Source organism: Marmota marmota, unplaced genomic scaffold (genome assembly GCF_001458135.2).
Source record: "Marmota marmota marmota unplaced genomic scaffold, marMar, whole genome shotgun sequence".
NCBI lineage: Eukaryota > Metazoa > Chordata > Mammalia > Rodentia > Sciuridae > Marmota > Marmota marmota.
In genome coordinates this window covers 27850231-27859977 of record NW_026000142.1, presented here as the reverse complement: position 1 = coordinate 27859977, position 9747 = coordinate 27850231, and the positions used below count along the sequence as shown (strand labels likewise).

At 33.5% G+C, this 9747-nt stretch overlaps 1 protein-coding gene across 8 annotated transcripts in view; it reads right to left on the bottom strand.

Annotated features, from left to right (window-relative positions):
- Phtf2 (putative homeodomain transcription factor 2) overlaps positions 1–9747 on the bottom strand; it is a 130652-nt gene that overhangs the window by 37914 nt on the left and 82991 nt on the right. For all 8 annotated transcript variants that reach the window (XM_048786211.1, XM_015488396.2, XM_048786209.1 and 5 more), the window contains one exon: positions 1292–1478. In XM_048786211.1, the coding sequence (XP_048642168.1) occupies positions 1292–1478 (187 nt within the window). The remainder of the gene's footprint in view (positions 1–1291; positions 1479–9747) is intronic.

Sequence of the window (9747 nt, the reverse complement as noted above, 5' to 3'; positions counted from 1 at the left end):
TTTTTTTTTTTTTTTTTTTTTTTTTTTAACTACAATGAGATTCTATCACACCCCACTTAAAATCCCTAAATATAAAACATTACAAATGCTGATATGGATATGAAAAAAGGAGAACTCTCATACACTATTGGTGGGAATATAAATTAAGACATCTATTATGGAGAACCTTATTGAAGTTTCTTAAAAAAAATAGTACTGCTTTATGATCCAGCAATCATACCATTGATGAAATGAAGTGAGTATGGTAAGGAAATAACCGCACTCACATATTTACTGCAACACTATTCACAACAGCCAAGACATGGAATCAACTGAGGTGTTAACAGATGAAAGAAAATATATACACAATAAAATATTATTCTGCCATAAGAAAAATTCTTTCATTTGCTGCAACATGAATGGAACTGGAGGACATTATGTTAAGTGAAGTAAATCAAGCACAGAAAAGATAAATATCGTATACTCTTACTTAACTAAAAAAGTTTATCTTGTAGAAGTAGAAAATAGTGGTTACCAGAGCCTGGTAATAGGGAAAGAGGGAAAAGTGGGGATGGAGAGAGGATGGTTGAGGGGCACAGGGATACAATACAGCTGGATAGGAGGAATAACTTCTTATTTTCTACAGCACAGTAGAATAATTATGGTTGACAAAAGTTAATTGAATATTTCAAAACAGAGAGTAGAAAGCACTTTGAATGTTCCCAACAAAAAGAAATGGTAAATGTTTGAGGTGATATACATGATAATGACCCTGATGTGATGATTACAAATTGTATACATGTACTAAAAATCACCCTATACCCCATAAATATGTATAATTATTATGTGCCAATTTTAAATGAAAAGGTATTTTTTTCCGATTAAATACAAAACAGATATGACATCAAAAGTAATAAATATAGGATAAACAAGATATTTTTATAGAAAATATGAAAGAAAGTGTTGTAGTTCAGCTTTCAGAATAATTTAGATATTCAGCTTAATGCAAATTCTTATACATATATGGAAATAAAGAAAGAGAAAGTAAGGTTTAACAGACACCAACTATAAAGTGCTTTAACATTTTGGAAAAATTCAAGCCATCAAAAATCAGTTCAGAAGGTATAAGTTATATTGGCAATTAAGTTTAATCATAGTACTTATCTAATTTTAGCTTCATCAGTACTATTTATACAGCCTCATAATATAAATTCTGTAGAAAACGTTTAGTTCAAAGGCAACTACCATATCTAAATCATTCCATATTGGCTAATATAAAATCACACAAGGGTATTTTAAAAATTACACTTACTTTGCTGGGAACATTCCTCACAGTTCCTGTGATCCACGCTGTCTCTTCTGGTTTAATAGTTTCACACTGAGGTTCATGATTTTGCATTCCATCTTCACTGCTTTTAACAGTCTTTTTTCCATCAAGAGATACATAGCCATTGTCAGTCTCAGTTGATTTATCAATTGAATTCTTTGCTTTCTTTGACCTAAAAATAAAAATATGTAGAAGAATGTTATATGAATTTAGCTTATTTTTAAAATTTTTTTTTTTGAGTTGTATATGGACTCAATGCCTTTATTTGTTCTTATGTGGTGCTAGGGTCAAACCCAGTGCCTCGCACTTGCTCCAAAAATGAGTTACAACTTCAGCCTGAACTTAAGATTATTTTAAATGTTACTGAGAGAGTAACCTATCATAGATATATGATGTTGATAACTACATTGAGTAGTTATTTCTCAGAATTTCAATGGCTACCTTTATTTTTGTAAGAAATAACTTAGAAACATAATGTCAGATAAAATAAACAAGGATTAAAATAAATAGTTGAACTAGGATTTTAACTATTTATTGATTTTGAGGTCTTACAAATAGCAATTCTAAGCAATTTATGTGGCCTAATTTATCAAACAATTCTTAGTCAAAATCACCTGGTCTTTAGGCATAAGATCAAAATTTTGCCCATTTGTTATATATTTTTATAATACTATTATAAAATTATAAACAATAATATTTTGACACTTTTTATTTCAAAAACTGAGTAATTACTACATAAAGTTGCAATTAGTGGTTTAACTTAGTTTTTTCCTTTTTGCTTCTGGGGATTAAACCCAGGATACGTTAACATTGAGCTACATTCCCAGTCCTTTTTATTTTTTATTTTGAGATATGGTCTTACTAAGTTGCTAAAGGTCTCACTAAGTTGCTCAAACTTGCAATCTTCCTGCCTTGCACCTGGCTTCACTTAGTTTTAATATTTTAGTTTAGCTAAATACTTACTTTAGTATACATACATGAATATCTCTGATAAACTAAATATACATTGGAAACAAGACATTTTGTAACACAAAAATATATGAAAAAAGAAGAAAACTTTCAATAAGATCCTAAATAATGAAAGAAGTAAAACTGAGTAACAAAGAAAATGAATAAGTAATCTCTTTCACTCACTGAAATACTCTCTGGAAAAAAATATTAGTATCCATGCAGCTAATAAATACTTAAAAAGCTAGAATGGAGGATATTAATTTACAGAAGTAAATTTTTTTCTATATATAAAATATAACATGGGAAATAATAAAAAAGCCATTTTTTATTAATAGGCAAATGCATGACTAGTTCTCTTCAGATTATTGTGGGTGAAAGAATGGCTATCAAAGTTAGTAAATGGTTAGTAGAAATATGTAAGTCCCATAAAAAATTAAAATGTGCTCATTGCAGATTAAGTCTATCATAAAACATTATTTAAAAGCAATTATATTTAAATAAATCCCCTTGAATTTTCCAAAAATTATTAGTTTTCAAGAAAGGAAAAATAAAGCCAGTAGTTTGTCTTCACATAGATTTTAAAAATTAGGCTTTTAAAAAAATGCATACTAGTTAGTTATATTGGAATCCATATTTTAGAACCGAGGAATGCCTTATAATTTTTACCTATTATAACTGCTCATTTTGCAAATAAGCAACCAGTAGAACAAAGAGGTTGGAGTGACTTATTTAAGGGTAGTCACCCAGAGGCGAAGCTAGCATTAAAATACACACCTTCTGACCATGAGGTTAATTACATTCTCCATATTACCTCAACTGTTCACTTTTTGGGAAACTGCCTGTTAAGATTTATTCTTACACATTTATCAAAACACAGACAGTTTCTGTCTTATGCAAACAGGCCCCCCTCCTTCTGCCCTTCTCCTCCGGAACTCAAAGGAAACAGAGATGTAGATTCTCTACAGAGGTTAATGCTTTTTAGTCATTCAGAACACAGCTTCAGAGTTACAGTACTCAGCAGCCCCATCTCCTTACCCTTTCCTTTCCATATGATCCTCGGAGGACTAAAGAAATTAAGGGAACAATGAGTCATAGAATAAAGACTATGTATGAGTAGTAGAAAAACAGAAGAAAATGGATGATATTAGAGAAAAATAATGGGTGAAAATACAGAATAAAAGTTACAGAAGAAATCTGGCCTGCTCTGGGGAAGAAAGTAATGGAAATACCAATGATTAATTGTTCACCTCTTCCTTGAATAATACATAACACAAAAATGTGAAATGAAAAAAAAGGTTAAATTACTCGTCAGAAATTCAAAGATAAAGAAGTGTGCTGAATTCTCATTTCATACCCCATTTGAATCAAATGTATGATATGTCAAGATCATTGTATTGTCTTGAGCAACTAATAAAACAAAAAGAAGTGTGCTGAAAGGTAATAAAGTTTATGGAAATGTGCTTAGGCTAGGAGGGGAGGAAGAAAGGAGAATAAATAAGGTAAAAGAATGACTGAAAACGTTGGTAGAACTATTAATCATATAGAATGTATAAGAAGAGATATTTATTTGAGAAGAAAGATGGAACATCCTGAAAAAGGTCAGTAGGCAGTTGGAAACCGGCCTGGAAGCCAGTAGTCATAAGTAGAAATAGTGACTGAAAACTCAGGAAAACATATAGAAGTGAAAACATACAGGACAAAAAAGAAAAAAGCTTGGTGGAAAGATCTTTGAATCAAAGAGTTTTTTTTAAAAGAATATATTCTTTCTCTATCAGGACAGGTTAGGCACTGTCAAAGCAGAGGGGAACATAACAGCAACACTCATTCCATACAATACTTTTCAGCTCTCTTGCTCACTACCTCCCTTCCTTACTTCTTCTTTTTTTTTTTTTTTTTTTAAAGAGAGAGTGAGAGACAGAGAGAAGAGAGAATTTTTTAATATTTATTTTTTAGTTCTTGGCGGACACAACATCTTTGTATGTGGTGCTGAGGATCGAACCCGGGCCGCACGCATGCCAGGCGAGCGCGCTACCGCTTGAGCCACATCTCCAGCCCTCCCTTCCTTACTTCTGCTCCCTTCTGTCTTTTGATTTGCTTCTCCTCACAGTACACAAAAAAATTAAGTTACAAAGCTATGGTAGCTACACGATGCTTCTTAAGAACCAAGTGCAGATAAATTACAAAATAAACAGCAATGGCAAAAGAAAATACTAAATGTAAATACAACCCTCAGCTTACAAAGCAGCTCAAAATACAAAGGCAATCTGGCACTTCAAAGAATATCACTAGAGTAAAACAGCAGGGGCAGCTCAGTGACAGTCAATGACAGCTAGCCAGTATGAGAACAATGTGAATGAAGGGTACAAGATGCAGCCTGGCAAGGTCAGATAGGCTACATATGGAAGATTCATTGAATAAGTAACCATACTGAGAATGATGGCAATCAGATTTTCCACTAACAGAAAATAAATATAGAAAAAAAGAATAAACCTTTTGGGATTGTAAATTAAATTGAAAACAACACTGTATATGTAAAGTGAAGCTATCATTACAAATGCACAGTTTGAGATTAGATAGATAGATGTATTTGGAACTATACAGAATAAAAATGTAAAGGAATAAACACACACACACACACACACACACACACTTTGTTAGCTCTGCTCACTGAAAAGGTCTGGGTATAGCAACATCTCAATAGCAGTGAGCACATCTTGCACTCAGATTTTGGTTTCCATACATGGTTCTTCTTGAAGAAATAGCTGATTCCAGGGCTGTGACAGAGAAGTACAAATTGAACCTGAAATGATGTTCTGTGTTAGAGAATGCTCAAAGAATGATAAGAACATGTCAAAAAGGAAAAGAACCTGCTCAAGGGGATTCTACTTAAAAAATTTAGGTCAATCTAATATAATTTAATCTAATGGGTTACTTTCATAGCTTTAAGGCATCACAGGATATTTTTTATTATAAAAGGAAAAATAAAATAAATTTGTATTTGGAGAAATCTGATAGGTATCCTAATCAAGTGATGAATGCAAATATTACTAATAGAACAAATCCACATTGTTTGCCACCTGATAGAATGCAATGAGTCAAACCAGAATCATTTCTGTGATATTATTATAAAAAATGTGTAACTTGGGTTTAATAATGAATATGTTTTTAAATGTTTAAAATCAGCTCGTCAGGGGTAAAAAGCCCTAGCCTGTGTATTTCCTCATTTCTATGGTATAAATATTCCACCACGGCCAATTTCAGGTATCAACTGATATTGCTGATCAAAGAATTGGGAAGAGATATGTCCATTCAGCTCTCAAAAGTAAACTTGGAGCCAGATTCAGCATACTACTGGCATAAAACCCAAACTAAGGGATATTCCACAAAGTGGCTGCCCTAATGTCTTCAAAAAATATGAGCATAAAACTCAAGGAAAGGCTGAGGATCTGCTTCAGACTGCAGGAGAGTAGAGGCACATGACCACTAAGTAAGGTATATAATTTCAGATTACAGTCTTTTGTTATAATAAACATTAATAAAGAAAATCAGCAGAATTTTAACCAGTTTATTTGGATGAAAGACACAGGGGAATTCTTTGTGTTATTCTTGCAATGCTTCTCTAAGTTTGAACCTCTTTCAAAATAAAACTGTATTTTTTAAAAAAGTACAAAATAATTTGTCCCCTGATTAGAGCATTCTATGGATTTGAACATAGAAGAAATGCTGAAAGAAAAGAGAAATGGTACAAGAGGTAAACTCCAATTATTGCAGATAAAGAATAAAAAAACTGTAGCTGCTCCAAGCCAGGTTTAATTTTAACACTGACTACTGACTCATAGTTCCATTAATAAATGAAAGTTAAAAAGTGTCAAAGAATAATACTAATATTTCAAAAGTAACACAGGTTACCAAGGCTCAGATGTTTAAATAATCCTCTTGTCCCCTTGTTTGAGGGAGCAAAAATACTAGGGAAGAGAAAAAAAATTTATTTTTTTCCAAAACTCTACTTACAGCATATTTTTAAAGAGAATCTACTTCTATTTAAGTCAACTTTAAAACAAAAAAATAAACTAAAGCAAGACAGTCTTTTGATTTTAAAATAAACATATACATCTAAACTACCATTCCTCACCAAAAACTGAAAGCAAAGTAGGAAGAAACTGGTATTGATTAAAGTATTGCACTATAGAAAGAAATGATACTTTTTAGTATTATACACACACACACACACACACACACACAAATGTAACCTTCTGATATTTACATTTAATGCATATAAATACAATAATTTAGTAAAACCAGAGCTAACAGTATTTTCTTAGACCAGAAACCCAAACATCGAGTCACAGGAATCTGGGAAGTGACATTAGTATCGTGAGAACAGGAGATATAGCTCTATACTGGTTTTACTTATTCCATGATAGATGCAGTTCTTCTCTGGCAACTGCAGGGGCCTAGCAAAGAAAGAATCCCTTGTCAATGGCTGTTTTTGTTAGTGATGTTCTGGAAGGCAAAGTGTGAAAGGGAATAGAGTACAATAAATAGTAGCAGTGGTGGTGGGGCATGAGCAGGGGGGCACCACAGAGCTCAAAAGGTGATGGCTCTCCTTGTCCTGAGGGCAAACTCTCAGGAGTTACTCAGGTATCCACTCCAGATAAAAGGTGGTGTGAACTCAGTGTGTCATGCACATGTGCTAGCAAGCTTTTCCTGAATGAAAAAAAGGAAGCCATCACTGTCACCTGCAAAGCAGGCAGTGTGACCCAAAAGTTAGGGGACGACAAGTGCTTCTAAATGGAAGGATTTTGGCATAAAGGCTGGCACATACAGAAAGAATGCAAAACCTCAGAGTAATTAAAAAGACATCTGGTTCAAGAACTCTTGGTTCTGCTGTTTTAAGTGTTTCTACATTGTTATGCAGAACAAATTATGAAGTAAGTGAAAAGTGTTTTAGAAATTGCGAACATGGCAGCAAATTTTACTAATTTTTACTGTTTAACCCATAACCTCCCTCCTGAATTTTGAAAAAAAAAAAAAAAACGCTTAGCATAAAAATAATGAGAAAACAGTTTATACTTAATCAGAAGACAGCTCAGCCTTCATGTGGACCTTCCATAATTCCGGCACAAATCAAGAAAACCAGGCATTTAATACCACCAGAAAATGTGCAATCTCTGGTAGGCTTTCTAAAATATTGAAAATTGATTATAGATTTACATTTGCCATTTTGAAAATATCTAACATTCTGGAGACATAAAGAAATAACTGAACTTGGTCATTTTCTGTATTCTTTCCAACTCTTATACATATATTTTTAATTCTATGATTATTAAAGGAAAAGATCTCAGATTTAATTCTATCCTAAATGTTAAAGAAGCTTATGGGGAAACTAGGAACTTATCCTAGGACCACAGATCCATCCAGAGGGAGAAGGGCTTAGATGAAGGCTCAGTCACCCAAATCTAGTCATTCATCAGGGCAGTTGACCATCATAATGTTGCTACTCTCTTCCACCTTCACTGCTCACCTTCCAGACCACTTGGATTTAGCTTACATTTCCATTCAGAATGAATGAATGAATGAATGATCTTACCAAATTTCCAGAAACCTCCCTTCTTGTAAGAACATTACATTATCCAACTCTTTAATTAAATTCACTTTCCAGACTCACCTAAAATATGAAGGTGTGCTGATTTTCCTTGGCAGAGACAGTTGTACCTTTTTGCTCCTAGGATGTTCTGTTTACATTTACAACATTATATTTTAGTCCATCAGCTTTAGTTTTGTATTCCTAGCATGTAACATAATGCCTGGCTCATGAAAAATTATTATTTTTTATCAATAGGAAAATAAAAAGCCAGAAATAATTTGTGAATTGGGTTTTGAATAGAAAACATTTGCTGAGAAACAGTGTGCAATTGTCACTGTCAAGACTTAAAGTTTTATAACTAGCCTACCACTTTAATTTTTGGATGATAGGACCTTTGTAGAATTTTCCTTAGAGTATTATGCTTGACATTCAAGGAAGAGAAGCTCCGTCAAAAGATGATGGGAGAGAATGACATTTTGAAATACATTAGGTATAATCACCTTAACTCATTTGTGAAAAAATAAAAGATTTTATTCTTTTCTAAAAAAATGTAAATAAATATACAATCTACACCATAAATAAACCTTAAAACTGCATGTTTTCATTTTGAAAACTTAAAAAGTTAACACAACTTTCAAAGGACTTGCTAGCTCACAAATCTCAAATTTATGAAAACTAGTGCGTTTCCATAAAACACTAGTCGGGTAATCAGACACTCATAGTGTTCTTTTCCACCATGAAAAAATAAATGTTAGAAATATTTTCTGGTATTCTGAAAAATACTCTGAAGTATATAAATAGATACAAGACTGAAGAGAATCCTTTCAGTATAAAAAGACATTAGGGGAAGTTTAACAGTTGCAGGTAACTCTTGTCCTACAACATGATATGAAATTTCTAGTCCTGCTCTCACTTTCACAAGGTTAGGAAACAAAGGGGAAAAGGAGACAGTAGAGAGGCATAACATGTAAAATCTCAGATACCAGACAACATAAGAGCCTACATATAACCATCATTGTTATCTGTACTATGCTTAGACCTTGATTAAAATAATTTAGCTTAGGACTTAAAAAATAACATTTGTCTTAAGATCTTTTTGTACCTGATACTTAACATAGCCTTATTCATATGCTGGAAAACAAGCTCCAATGAGATAGGTAAAAGCAGTTCACTTTTAAAATATTTAGATGTACAGTTGACATGATAAAAGGGAATAAATCCATTGATGACTGGTAGTCATGGTCATGGTCAGAGTATAGCCCAACAAGAGAAAAACTGAAGTCTAGATCTCATTTGAGTAGAGAAACATTGTAAATTTTCAAAAGCACCAACCTACTAGTTTTAGAGGATTCTAAATACCCACATAATATATTATCCATTGTAGAAACCAAAAAACTAAATGACTCTCTGAAAGCAAAACATATCCACTGTGTTATTTATAACTGCTTATCTGAAGGTATTGAGAAATGTTTAAAAATCTGACTTTGTAATGACTAAACACTTTCATCCTAATGTTAGAAAAGAGAGCGATTAAAAAAAAAAGACTGAAGGAGAGAGAGAGAGAGAATCCAAGCCAAGTTAAAACACTAAAACATCATCACTGGAAGAAGAATAGGTAATCGCAACACAGGGTTTCAACTTAATCAATGCCATGTAACTGTAAATTATTAAATTTTGGAAAACTGAAGATAGGCGGACCTGAGACCCACCGGCAGAACAGGCCGAGCGGCCTACTGAGGGGCAGAGCCCCCTCCACCCGCGCCTGCAAGGTAGGCAGAACTGTGACCACCGACAGAACAGGCCCAGCCGCCCGCGGAGGGGCAGAGCCGTCCCACACGCCTGCAAGGTAGGCGGACCTGCGACCCACCGGCAGAAGAGGACCAGCAGCCTGCTGAGAGGCAGA